This window comes from Zeus faber (assembly GCF_960531495.2).
Source record: "Zeus faber genome assembly, chromosome: 15".
In the NCBI taxonomy this organism is placed as follows: domain Eukaryota; kingdom Metazoa; phylum Chordata; class Actinopteri; order Zeiformes; family Zeidae; genus Zeus; species Zeus faber.
In genome coordinates this window covers 20,723,480-20,737,490 of record NC_137194.1, presented here as the reverse complement: position 1 = coordinate 20,737,490, position 14,011 = coordinate 20,723,480, and the positions used below count along the sequence as shown (strand labels likewise).

The following is a 14,011-nucleotide window of genomic DNA, read 5'->3' as shown; positions in this document are numbered from 1 at the left end:
CCTGTACAGTTGAGATGTAGTTGCTGCTTCTGTTGATCGTCCATTAATAAAACAGGGTGATCCGAGACGCAGGGATCCAGGGGTGTAACATGCACCTGACTCTTTTTTTAGTCGTTATTTTTTTTAAAGAAAACACATGCACATGTACCACACAGGTTGGCCCACATTTTTGGGGATGTGTCACATGAACGCTATCTACGGTAGGTTAAATCAACTACTATCACTCACATAATGAAGGTGGATTATCAGCTGCATACATAAAAAATGCTCCCACACACACCTCATACATTAACACACACACACACACACACACACACACACACACACGCACACACGCATGCACACACACGCATGCACACACACACCTAACGTGAACAAACTGGCTTGTGTGCTGCTGAGTAATGCCTGGAGGCATTATGGGCTGTCCTCTGCTCTATCTGTACAAAGTGCCTCACAGAGCTACAGTTCAGGTGAGCGTTGACACCACCATTACCACGACGCGACCATGATGGGGGGAATTATCTTTCTTTCTCTACTGGTAAGCGCAATATATTATCTACTATGGGCCTGGGAAATACTATGCAGTTAAAATGAAAAACAACTTTAAACTGTTTTGTTTTGCTTCCATTTGTAACCTGACAGCAGCTCTCGCTTATGGGAGCATTTGAGCTATTTGCTTTCGTCCAAATAATTTTTGTTTGAGTTCCACATTGATAAGAAGAAGAAGACAAATCTTTATTTGTCACACGGCACACACACCACCACACATGCACTCGTGCAGGTGACCATTGCAGCTGATCTGAAACTCCTGATGATCCTAAAACTATTAAAAAAAGAATATAGCTGCAGGCAGCTATACACGGAATCCAGTTTGGTCGTGGTACAGGTTTCTGAGGTTCCGAGAATGAACACAAAAGAAACAAAGGGTTCCTCCAAGGGCCGGAGGACAGGGCCAAATATTTTATCACAATATATTTTTTTTATATTGAGCAATAAGTATTAAATAATAATAATAATAATGCTCTATTAACAGTTTTAAGTGTATTCTCATGACTTTATGTTACTGTAAACACTGTATTTAAAAAAATATATATGTAAACAAAGAAAAAGATAAATAAATAAAATATATAATAAATATTATATAAATATATATATATATATATATGTGAGCAAGACACTTAACCCCTAATTGCTCCTGATGGCTGCGTCCGTCAGTGTTTGAATAATTGTAAGTCGCTTTGGATAAAAGCGTCTGCTAAATGTAATGTAATATTATACACATTAAAATAATTATCATTGTTATCTGAGAACATTCCGAAAACTTTCAGAATCTGTTCTCTGTGATTATATGCGGGGACGTTTGGAGCGGACGTGCCCGTCCTTTTGCGGAGATGGGGGCCGTGCCGGGCTCAGCCTGGGAGGAGGGCGACTTCCAGTTCCATGGAAAGACTTTAGTGATATAATTTGCGTCTTTCTTTCTTTTTGAAGGTGACCGACATAAAAGGTTCTGCCAGTGTTCTGCCAGCCGTGGTTTTCTCCGCGCAATTGGGATACTTTTGAAGTGTTTCCGTGGGTTGAGTTTGTTGTCCCCTGGTTGGGTAGACATATTTTGCATGCAAATTACACGAGTAATATGTACAGTATAAATAAAAAAAAGAAACAAATAAAAACGGGGCGGAGGGATGATGTACTACAGACAGTTTGATCATAATAAATGTTATTATGAACGCTCAATGGCATTCAGGAAGAAAAAGGGTCCAAAAAGAGACAGACAGATAGATAGATCCCCGAGTATAATGACAATAGAATACAATGAAAAAGAGACATCTGAAACATTATATAGAGTGAGAAAAACAGTCCAGTATGGTTTAACATCCCCCTGTGTGACTCTGATGGAGCCAGTTGGAAGAGGAGTTGTACAGTACCATCGCGGCAGACAGGAAACACGTCCTATAGCGCCCCCTAGTGCAACATAGTTGTAATAGTATGTTGTTAAAGGAGCGTCTCTGCATGGGTCATGCAGGGATGAGTACCCGCTCGGATGCGCACGCAAGTAACGTAAAATATTGGCGTAAGCGATTCTGCCGAAATGCATCGTGCATCGGACACCGGACGACAACATGTACCAAAAAACAGAGTTAATTAAGTCCAGTAAAACTGGAACAGCAATTGGGCATGTAGTCTCTTCCTGTCATAGTTATGGCAGGAATGGGGATGTAACTAGGATGGTGCTGGGGTGTGTTCAAAGCAGGTGCTGGTGGTGTGAGCACGTCTGTGATGAGACCGCCTGTATGTGTGTGTGTGTGTGTGTGTGGGTGTGTGTATGTGTGTGTGTGTGCGCGTATGATGTGTTCACTGGTGAGTGTACAGGACTCGTCCCAATTGGTTCTGGTGTGTAAGGTCGGTATTATATCGTTGCGCCTCCAAGCTGCGGAAAAGGGCCCGAAGCCACCCCTGAGACCCGCAGCTGTACGGAAACCCCAGGGCCACAGGAAAGCCCCGAGCACCCTGCCCTGCTGCCACAGAAGAGCCCCCAGCTCCCAGAGAAGCAGGAAGCCCACGGAGCAACCCCCACGCCCAGCCCAGAGGAGCTTAACCCAGTCCCAGGGCGCAGGAGGAGACCCCCCCCCAGGCGCACACATACAACCCACCCCCACGTGCAGGCACAAGATGCAGCTGCAGGGGTAGAACCCAGGCCGCGGGCGCCAGGCACGGGCCACAGGCCCAGAGCCAGTCCCATGACAGACAGACAGACCGACACCCCGCCCGAACTACCCGCACCTGGATGTCAACATTTTAAGACGGACGAGAGGCAAGCCGGGGCAGAAGCGTGAGGGGGAAGTTAGCAGCCGCCCACCACATTCCTATCCACATAGCTCGCACCCCACCCGTCCTGCATACCCTAAGCTATTGTGTGGTGTATGTACTGAGTATGAGTTCTGGCACTGGGAGAGAATGGCGAAGCACAATCAGATCAATGCAGGGGTGTAGCGGGTCGGGTAGCGGGCAGCCGGACCCCCCCCCCCCCCTCCCCCCCCGCCCCGCACCGTGCCCCAGCACGCCCACACCCCGTACCCGGAGGCACCCAACCCCCAGCGACCAGCCACAGGCACAGAGCGGCCCGCCATGCACCTTCACCATGCCAGGCAGATCCAAGCCCCATCAGACCCCTGACCAGCCCCCCACAAAACAGAGGGCGGCAGACGGCGCCCCCCTCCCACAGCCCATCCCCCCAGTGCCGAGCTTAACCGGCAAGGCTCGGGTCCCCACCCGGGTCATAGGACCAGACGGAACATCTAACCAGCCCCGGCTCACAGGACATCGGGTTGTCTGTTTACGCCAAGCAAACACTATGCAGTCCACACGGCGCAAGTCATTGGATGCAAATAACCTCGGAGAGACGAAGCTTGAACTTACAGTATAAAAATTCGGATGATGAGGCCACAAAGTGCACAATTCCTCAAACTATTTAAAACAAAATGTATGTGCTCTAAATGTGCATCGGTATTGATCAAACTCGAACAACAAGTCGCGGAAACGTCCCGGTTCTAATGAGACCTCAACCATGTCGTGTTTCAGATACTTTTAGCCCAAAAAGTTCCAAGAAGATTGATGATAATCAAAATCAGAGCAACAACCACAGGGTTATAATAATTATAATAATAATAATTATAATAATTAAGACATTTTACTGCATATATGTATGAATGTATGTATATGTATGTGACAAATAAACCTCTTGAATTGAATTGAATTATTAATAATAATAATTAAAAAAAAATAATAATAATAATAACCTTTATTTGTAGAACACCTTTATAAACCAACATTAAACAAAAAGTGCTTTAATAGATGGCAATCAAATACTGTAGCACTAAAAAAGGAAACAAGAAAAAAATTATTATTAAACGTTTAATACTCAATTTCATTTTTTGTGCACATCAGCACAAAAGAATCTGCCCACAAAAATATTTTAAAATATGATAAGGTCAGTATTTTAATGTAGGGAGTAAGTTTTAACGTCCCTGTAAAGTTAAATCAATGATTCAATTATACATGTTAGAAAGTAATAGCTGAAAACGTGTGAAAAGACTGTTCCGTTTCATTTGTGTTTTATTTAATTGGAACCCAGTGACCGTTTCATGTTCTATTATTGTTCCTTAGTGAATAATGAATCAACCATGAAAAATAACCATAAACAATCATAAACACACAAAAAATGAGCAATCTCACTATTGAGGTAACTGAAAGCTGCAGCGGTACTCTGTATGTGCACGTGATCTGTGTGTCATCACGTGAGCGTGATCAGATCACACAATGTATTTGTCATTAACGTAAAGCAGATATACCCAATGATTTCTCCGATCGCGGATATAATCTCAAAATGATCGGATGACAATGTAAGAGATATTTAATAGTCAATGTTTTATTATGAACATACAATTGAATGAAATTCTGAATCAGCGGGTCAGTTTTAAAAAAAATCCGTAATAGGAATCGGCCAAGAAAATTGCAATTGGTGCATAGTTGGTAAACATGTTCGGTGACTTTTCGAGATGATGCATCTCAAGGGGTATGTCCTCATCAGATAAATTAGTTTATAGAGTTAGCCCTAGTAGCTACGATGTGAATAACTGATGGAGTCCTTTAGCTGCAGTAACTCAAACAACTCCCTGTCACACTATTGTGGTACTCACAATATTTTCCCAAGGATGGAAAGATTTAAAACAACGAAACTTAGCTTGGCCGCACAGAATGTCACATTTTATGAATAGACATTAGCCTGGGCAACATAACCTGCAAGCCTGTGTAGTAGTACCTGCTCCAATCGATTAAAAACAGCCAATAATGAAATTACAAAACAATACATGGACAAAAAGTACATACAGACTAAAATCTCTTAACAAATAAACTATTGCTTGTATATTTGCTTAACTATATTGCCTATACACATATTTATTTATTTGTCCATCTATTTATTTATTTATTTATTGAATTATATTGTTATTTTTATTATTATTATTATTATTATTTTATCATATTATTTTTATATTTCTGATTTAAAATATATTTCTTGTTTCTTTCAACTTTTTTTTTGCAAAGCCTTTGGGGTTTGCACAAAATGTAACAACTTGTAAGAAACAATGAAACAATACATTTACAAAAAAAAAGGGTTACTATGACAGAGTGTTTCTATAAGAATGCTTGACTCTTCACTTCAGGCCACTCTGACCCTGGTCTTGCGAGGAGTCCTCTGCGCCAGCAACCAGATGAGTAGCAAGCGGGGAAGGACGGTACGTGTTATACTGTATGTGACTAACACATATGTGACCAAAAATTCCCAACATAACACCGTCCTCTGACATTCCATACTTCCCTCCGACAGGATCTTTTACTGCGCTCGAAAAGAAGATGGGTTCTGTCCACCATCGAACTGGTGGAGGAAGACCCCGGGCCGTATCCCAAAACCACCACGCAGGTGACAGGATCTCCATGGATAGGAAACAAAATCCAAATATGACGTTAAACTGTTCTTCATGAACAGTATTATCATTGTGTGTGTGTGTGTGTGTGTGTGTGTGTGTGTGTGTGTGTGTGTGTGTGTGTGATCCCCAGATGTTTAATGACAGAACCAAGGACGAAAAGGAACTTATATTTCATATTACGGGCATGGGTGTGACCAAGGAGCCCCTGGGAGTCTTCTCCATCGATGAGATCAGTGGGATGGTCTACGTCCACAAGCCCATTGACAGGGAGAAGTACCCCTTCTTTCACGTGAGCCAACCAACCTGGAAAGCTTGTAAGGCGGGCCCTCTGTGCTTTTATCCACTCCTGTGAAAAGTGGGTAAAATGCAGAAAATCCGTTTTTACTGGTTGAAATTGTGAATCAGAATCAGAATCAGAACCGTGTGTTTTTAATATCAGAACTCCATTCATACATTGAATGAGTATAGCTGTGGCAGGATAAGAAATGGATGAACTGCTGAATCAATTGTTGAACTCGGAAGTTACTTAATTCATTAGTTTATCCATGATTAATACTGCAAATATATTTCAATGTATGTGTTGTCCTTCTTGTAAAATGACAATATTTTTCCGCAGATTAATTTTGACATCTTGGACAAAGCGACCAAACTGCCAATCGACAGAACGTTGTCTTTTGATGTTGCGATACAGGACATTAACGACAACGCACCTTATTTTGATCACAAGATCATGAAAGCAACCATTCCAGAGAATTCGCCGGCAGGTAAGCGTGAACAAAATACATTGCGACGTAAGCTTTTGGTATTACAGAAACATGCAACCACTATAGCTAAAATAATCATTTATAGTTGACATTTATGTGAGATACCCTCTTTGTTCTCTGGACGTCCTCCTCCATTTTGTCTCACCCTGCTGTTTTTTTTAATTTTTATTTGTAATTTTGTTTTAATTTCCCTTAATTTTCCCACCTCTGTGCTGTGTTGTTCCAAATACCCTCAGGGTTCCTCCCAGTGCAGCTGCAGGCCTGGGACATAGATGAGGAGAATACCATCAACTCCACCGTAACCATCAGGACGCTGTCGCAGGAACCGAAAGAACCAGCGATGGAAGTGAAGCAAATCAGCGGCGGCAGAATGGGTCAACTCAGCTTCTCTGGCTGCTTCGACTACGACGTGAGCTCAATATACAGATACGGGAACACGCGCGCATTGACAAAATGACATAGAGTATATCAGAGGTGCAACATCAAACGTCTGTCTTTTAATATGTTTTCTCAGAAAGCAAAGCAGTACAAAATCATTGTTGAAGCAAAAGATCATGGAATACAACCCCTTTCATCCACTGCTACAGTCAATGTTTTTATTGCCGACTCCAACACTCATCCCCCAAAGTTCAAGGAGAGAGAAGTAAGGGTTTGGGTTCATAAAAAAAAATAAAAAAAAGAATATATATATATATATAAATATATATAATTAACAATAACAATAATAATAATAATAATAATAATAATAATAATAATAATAATAATAATAATCATTATAATAATCATTATAATAATCATTATAATAATAATATAAATAAGAAGTCATCTGCCAGTTTAAGATGTGAGGTGTTAAAGTCAAACACTTTCCACCATTCCAGTACTACTGTGAGGTTCAGGAGATGAAGTCCAACAAGGAGGTGCTGCGAGTCTCGGTGGAGGACAAAGACATGCCGAAAACGCCCGGCTGGCAGGCCGAGTACTTCTTCATTGCGGGGAACAAGGACGCAAACTACGTCATCGAGACCGACCCCGACACCAACGACGGCATTCTCACCATTGTCAAGGTAAAAATGAGCTTCCCTCACAAGCCATCGGAAAAGTAAAAGCCATGACCCGATCGGTAAGGAGAGCTGCCTTCCTGTTTTGCCTACAGGGGCTGGACTATGAAAGGACGACCAAGGTGGTCCTGCAGCTCGGAGTGCGGAACAGGCAGGCGCTGTTTGTCTGCGGTGCCAAGACGACCGGCGATGCGGCGGCGACGATCCCGGATTCCGATTCAGTCAACATCACCATGAAAATCATAGACGTCAACGACCCGCCCAAATTCGACACCTCTGAGGCTGTGGTGTACGTACGGGAGGGAGAGGAACCGGGCATGAAGCTGCACACGCCGAAGGTCACCGATATGGACTCCGACGTAGACAAGATCAGGTTCGCGGCGACGCCCATACAATCATGCTAACCACAAGTCAACCTTGATGCATGTTCCCTAGTAATTTCTTCTTCTATTCCCCTCCATGTTTTATGACTAGGTTTAAACTGGTCGAAGATCCGGCCGGTTGGTTCACCATCGATGAGAAAACGGGAGCGATCACCACGGCGAAGAAGATTGATCGAGAGTCTCCTTTTGTTAATGCCGACAACATCTACAAAGTCGTGCTCGTCGCCATAGATGACGGTAGGAGATGACGGCGCGCACAGCTCGAAGAAAAGGTTAAGCTTAAATGTCTGTCATTTGCCGTATCGATATCTTTGCTGCATTCCTCAGGGGAGCCCCCAGCCACGGCCACAAGCGTCATCCTGGTCCACGTGACGGACGTCAACGACAACCTCCCGGAGCTGGCGGCCCGCACCACCGTCATGTGTTCCAATAAGGCCAACAAGGTCATGGTGCATGCCAACGACACCGATTTGCCACCGTTCAGCGGGCCCTTCACCTTCGCCCTGGGAGGAGATGACGAAACGCTGAAGGAGATCTGGAAACTAGACCCTGCGACCGGTTCGTAGACGCCGTTATTTGTACTTTTTTTCTTGGAGTTTACTTTTTGGGCCCATGAACAGTCAACGTCAACTTTCAGGTTGCTTCTGCCAAAGAGCAGGGCTTCATTTTATTCCGTGCAAATTCCTTTCCAGGGGATGCTGGGGGACTCGTGTGCCTGAGGAGCCTTCCCTATGGCAACTACTCTGTACCTCTGCTGATTCAGGACCAGCAGGGCATGGTGGGAAAGGACATTTTGGACGTGGTGGTGTGTGACTGCGGGACCGGGGACGTGTGCCGTGGGAAACTGCCGACCTCGATCAAACTGGGCGGGGCAGCCATCGGGCTGCTCATGTGCGCTCTGCTCCTGTTCCTTTGTAAGCTTTGCGAAAAAATAAACCTCTGCATTTTTTTTTTTTTTTTTTAATTGCCGAACTGATTAAGTTATTTCATCCTGCATTCATTAATTTCAATCAACATTCAATCTACATCCCGGAACAAATTACAGATCTATCCTCTCGCTTGCTTTATGTGCCGTCAGTGTTGCTGCTCGTCATCGTGTGCCAATGTGTCAGCAAGCAGTTCAAGCATATCCCCATAGGGCAAGATGAAGGCAACCAGACTCTCATCAAGTACAACGAGGAAGGAGGCGGTTCGGCATGCATGGTGTGTTTTGGTGCATATTTGTATTATGTGTGTGTGTGTGTGTGTGTGTGTGTGTGTTTGTGTGTAAAGGATGTGTCTGAACAGGTCAAACAGTCAAAGAGTGAGATATGGATCGGTGTGTCTGGTGAGATTAAATTGCTCCCTTGATGTTAAGAGTTTGAGGTATTCAATGTCGGAAATGTACTTTTATCATCCTTATAAACTTGCCGTGAACTTCAAAATCTTGTCCACCTCTCACCCTGTTCCTCCGCTTGTTCCCTCCAGACGGAGCCCACCTGCCTGCTGACTACCACCAGTGCAACTACGATGGATGGGCCGAACATGGCCCCCTTGCAGGTATGTTTACTGTATGGCACAATAAAAAAATCCCTCTCTCGTCCGTCACCTCATGGATACACCCGCTGGTCCACAGCGGGGCTATAGGCGTGTCAGTGTGCGCTCAGTTTCAGGGTGTGGATTGGACAGTGTGACGGAGAGGGTGACCCCCAGAGGTAATGGCCTGACTGCTCCAGTCCCAGCAAGAATGCGCTAATCGGGCACGGGCGAGACGTGAGAGACAGCCGCGATGAATTTGATGAACCGGCGTTGCTATTGTGAGCAGTTTAATACAGTGCCCGCATAAATAGGGGCTTAAGTTTCTGTTAAGGAATTGATTGCACTTGCTCACGAGAAACGCTCTGTTTTCCTTTCCAGGTGAAACGGGTTGCTGATATTAAATAGTCAACAAAAAATGGGTGCAAGAGGTTAACTCATGAGGACTGTCTGGCAGCAGTTTGACATGGATATATGATGGATCTAAGTCTTATTTGCACTTATTTTCTATTTAATAATATCTTTGCCTTTTTTTAGAATGCTGAGAACACTGTGGAAAAACAATAGACCACATGACGTTTCCATAACAATTTCACGAGATGGTTAATAATTATTTTCTTTCTGCTACTTTAAAAGTCCCAGATGTCGTACGTATCGACGAGGGAAGAGAACTCCAGAACGGGAACGGGAACCAACTTTGTGAGTCATATTTTGTTGTATGAAAGTTTCCATGCTTGTTGACATCCTTTTGAATGGCTCCCAAAAAAGCCGATTGGGTGTGAAGGCGAAGACTAAACTTGACCATTTTATAAAGCCAGTGTTTTCTAGTTTATATAACCTATAGACAGTGATGTCAAGTGCGACCCCAGAGTGGAAATAAATCCGAGAAGATTGAAGTGATGAGCTTCAGAGTGAATAAATTATATGTTTACTCATTTTATGTTTTGCACATGTAAAATACATATACTGTACATGAATATGCAATGCAATTTAACATTATTTCACAATGATGAAACTGAGTGTCAGCCAGGCCTTCTGTTACAGTATTACCTGTCATTTATACCTACGCAGACAACCTCCTTGGGCAGGCAGCACTACCAGCAGCAACAATTCGGTGAAGCCAATAACACTCTGCAGAGCATGGTGGGTGCTTTCTCTCCCCATGTGGCCACAAGTTAATGGACACTTGCACTTTGAAAAGTCCCGCCCTCGCCATGCAATACAAATGAATTTATTCATTTGTATTGCATCGTGTCAAACGTTTATCTAATGCGGTTTTACACCAAAATTAGCGGGTAAGCCCGGGCTCTTTAAACGTGGTAAACTCGCCAAAAAGTAGGCGATTGACACTGTTCCCACGCCCAGTGAACGAGTGTGCCTTTCTTTTTTTTCCGGTGTGTCATGTTCAATGACACAAACACACCGAAAGGGGCGTGTCTCATTAAAAATGTGAAATGGTCCAAATGTGGGAAAAAATCAAAAAGAAAATAAATAAAACTTTGGATTTTAATTTTGGATTCAAAATCAGATATGAAGTGATGGAATGATACGTGGATATTTCTGTTTATTTACATGCCAACGTCGGGGACTTCAACGCACGTCGCATTGCGCCGGTAAAGGGGCCAAAATGACTGGTCGACCTGAGTATCATTTTTCACTGCCGATTGGAGCCGATCGGAGCCCGTTACTATTGCAGAGTCATTTGTCCCAGGAATGAAACCCAGGCGTAACCGTTCCCACTAATGACAAACGCCGGATGTCAGCGGGTATAATACGGGGCGCGTTTGATACGATGACGATCCAGGGGAGCGCCATTGAGGCACCTTACCAAGATGGCTGCCGCTGACGTGGCACGTTCTGTTGAATCCGCTATCGCCGTTGAGGCACCTTACCAAGATGCTTTCCCCTGACGTGGAACGGTCTGTTGAATCTGTTATCGCAGTATCAATCACAGTATTAAACAAACTGAATGGTATATTTTCTCTAAAAAGCGTGATAAAGATGTGTGCTGCTGTACTTCCGACAGGATTTGGTTAAATTTACATTACCTAATTTAACTCACGCTCAGTGCTATGTTACACGTTTCGTTGCTCTGATTGGTTGTAGCTCTATTCAATGCACTGATTGGTTGTAGGTCTATCCAATGCACTGATTGGTTGTAGGTCTTTCCAATTGCGTCCAGAGTTCATTGCGTCCTTGCGTCCATTTTGGTCTGCGCCCATTGGTAAGGCCTCTTGGAAGTTGAAAATGAACTGAGAGATTCCAGACTGATACGCATTTGCATATTGGTCTGCTGATGTCAGGCTATGATTTTCCACCTCTGGTATTGTAAAGATTAAAGACAGAAATTGGGAAAGATGGTGTAGTGATGTTCATTTCTTAATTTTTAGCATTCTGCATGGGGGACAAATAGGATGGCCGTCAACAGAGTGAGTAATGTTCTCCTTTTTTTTTTTTGCGTATTCACTGCTCCACATAAAATGTTTCCCTTTTATCAGCCCACTTTACATTTTACAAATGTTCATTTTTCCTCACTTGCCATGTGATGTCATGACTCTCTTCCTTGATGCACAGGGTGGATCTGCAAGATACACTCATTCCTCAAGCCTGCTCTCGGAACAGTTCATTGCAGACCACATAGACAGAGTAAGATCTTATACCTCTAAATAATCGCACATACAGCGACATAATGCGTGATGAATATGATGAACATTAAGGATGTTACCACAGTCTGTTTCGCTCTGTAGAAGAAGTTCAACGTTATGTCCTCAGGATGGATCAATAACTGTGCCCGTGTACTGAATTGTAATTTAGGTTTCTGACAAGTTCCCATCGACAAGTCATGAGAACTGGTCTTTGTTTCCTCCACTCTGCAGAGGCTCTACAGTGTCGGGGTAGAACATGGAGACTACCCCATGTACCTGCCCTACAACTACACTTACGAGGGCCGCGGCGGCGGGTGCGAGTCCCTGGACAGGCTGTCCCTAAGCAACCTGGACAGCGAACTGGAGTTCCTCAACGACCTGGGGCCTAAATTCAAGACCTTGGGAGCCATTTGTGGACGGGATATTTAGGAGGGAAAACAAAACAAAATGAAAAGCACACGGCTTCAAGGATTTTGACACGATGCAACGCCTGCCCCTGTGTCAAGTTCAAAGGGATCTATGGATCTAGGGGCGCGTCATTTGGAGAAAAGTATCCTGCATTATTGTGGCGATATCAGACTTTAGGTGTCCCCACCTCATCACAGAAACTCGGTCTGGGCCGTTGGCTCCACTCAGCTGAGGCTGTTTTTGGCTATACACAAACAAATGGTGGGCAGTGGAACCATTTCTCCCAATCAAATAGGGTCAAGGTTTGGTGAGTCTGTTTGAGAGTTTGTTTTGTGATAGAACTGGGTGTGTTGGCATGACTTTTACATAACTGGTCTTTGGTTGATAGGTGCTCCACTCTTTACTGGTTTCAGATAATTTCTATGCAAAAATCTTGTCTTATCTTGTAAACATCTTAAATACTGAGATACAAAAAAAATACAATATCATAAAAGCTACTTAAAAATAAATTACTTCACTTGAGTTTCATTGTTGAGCCTGGGATTGTTTTCACATTATATGAAAAAATAAATAAATGTGTATATATATATATATATATATAATTTTTTTTTTGTCTATCATTTTTGATCAGGGATGATGGAGGGGGAATTTAACTCTGCAATCCATTGTTGTTGTTGTTGTGTTTGTATTCGATTACATTGTTGTGTGTAAATAGTGTTCTGTAGAAAGTGATTTATAGTTTTCATTACTACGAAAGCAAAATCCAAAGATTATTCATGGCTAGACCACGTATTATTTCACAAAATTATATGAGCTTACTGTTCACCTATAAATCGGCCCGATGTGAGCTTGCCACAGAGATGGAATGGTTGCAGCAACTGGTATGTGTTGTGTTGTGACAAGGACACTGCTTCAAAGTTAATTGATTTCCCTTTATTTGTTTACATTTATTATGAAATTAAGACTTTACAAGGTTTAATCATATAAAAGCATAGACAGATAGATAGATAGATAGATAGATAGATAGATAGATAGATTGATAGATAAGAGGGATCCAATTAAGACCCAATAAACTATACTGTGGCATCAAATTCAAGCTCTGTTTTTGACCAGAACGCTTTAAATAATAAAAACATTTTAAGATAAGATACAATAAGATATGAGATTGTACTTGATTAATTTACTTTATTAATAACTAGAGCTGAGACACTAAAAATCAGAAAACAAGACACTGACAGGTGAAGTGAATAACATTGTTTATCTCGTTCCAATGGCACCTGTCAAGGGGTGGGATATATGAGGCAGCAAGTGAACAGTCAGTTCTTGAAGTTGATGTGTTGGAACCAGGAAAAATGGACAAGTGTAAGTATCTGAGCGACTTTGACAAGAGCCAAATTGTGATGGCTAGACGACCGGGTCAGAGCATCTGCAAAATGACAGGTCTTGTGGGGTGTTGCTGGTATGCAGTGGTTAGTACCTACCAACAGTGGTCCAAGCCAAGGGAAGACAACCGGTGAACCAGCGACAGGGTTATGGGCACCCATGGCTAATTGATGCGCGTGGGGTGCAAAGTTTTGTCCGTCTGGTCCAATCCCACAGAAGAGCTACTGCAGCACGAATTGGTGAAAAAGTTAATGCTGCTACGATAGAAAGGTGTCAGAACACACAGTGCATCACAGCTTCCTGCGTATGGGGCTGTGTAGCCACAGACCAGTCAGAGTGTCCATGCTGACCCCTGTCCACCACCGAAAG

General features: G+C 43.2%; 1 protein-coding gene across 1 annotated transcript; it reads left to right on the top strand.

The window, feature by feature from the left end:
• Nucleotides 1-462: 462 nt before the first annotated feature.
• On the top strand, nucleotides 463-13,387 carry cdh26.1 (cadherin 26, tandem duplicate 1). Its single transcript, XM_080014887.1, has 19 exons — nucleotides 463-538; nucleotides 5,223-5,294; nucleotides 5,387-5,479; nucleotides 5,617-5,775; nucleotides 6,103-6,250; nucleotides 6,487-6,659; nucleotides 6,765-6,893; nucleotides 7,129-7,314; nucleotides 7,404-7,681; nucleotides 7,783-7,928; nucleotides 8,019-8,249; nucleotides 8,384-8,605; nucleotides 8,770-8,894; nucleotides 9,159-9,230; nucleotides 9,843-9,905; nucleotides 10,278-10,349; nucleotides 11,597-11,635; nucleotides 11,781-11,852; nucleotides 12,083-13,387. The coding sequence occupies exons 1-19, from the start codon at nucleotides 506-508 to the stop codon at nucleotides 12,278-12,280; spliced, it is 2,511 nt and encodes an 836-aa protein (XP_079871013.1). The 5' UTR covers nucleotides 463-505; the 3' UTR covers nucleotides 12,281-13,387.
• The last annotated feature ends 624 nt before the right edge of the window (nucleotides 13,388-14,011 follow it).

Excerpts from the sequence above, each read along its gene's own strand:
- cdh26.1 (XM_080014887.1), top strand. The coding sequence starts at position 506 with ATGATGGGGGGAATTATCTTTCTTTCTCTACTG. Across the intron at positions 8,895-9,158 it reads GAGGCGGTTCGGCATGCATG|ACGGAGCCCACCTGCCTGCT; the intron begins GTGTGTTTTGGT and ends TGTTCCCTCCAG. Across the intron at positions 11,853-12,082 it reads TTGCAGACCACATAGACAGA|AGGCTCTACAGTGTCGGGGT; the intron begins GTAAGATCTTAT and ends TCCACTCTGCAG.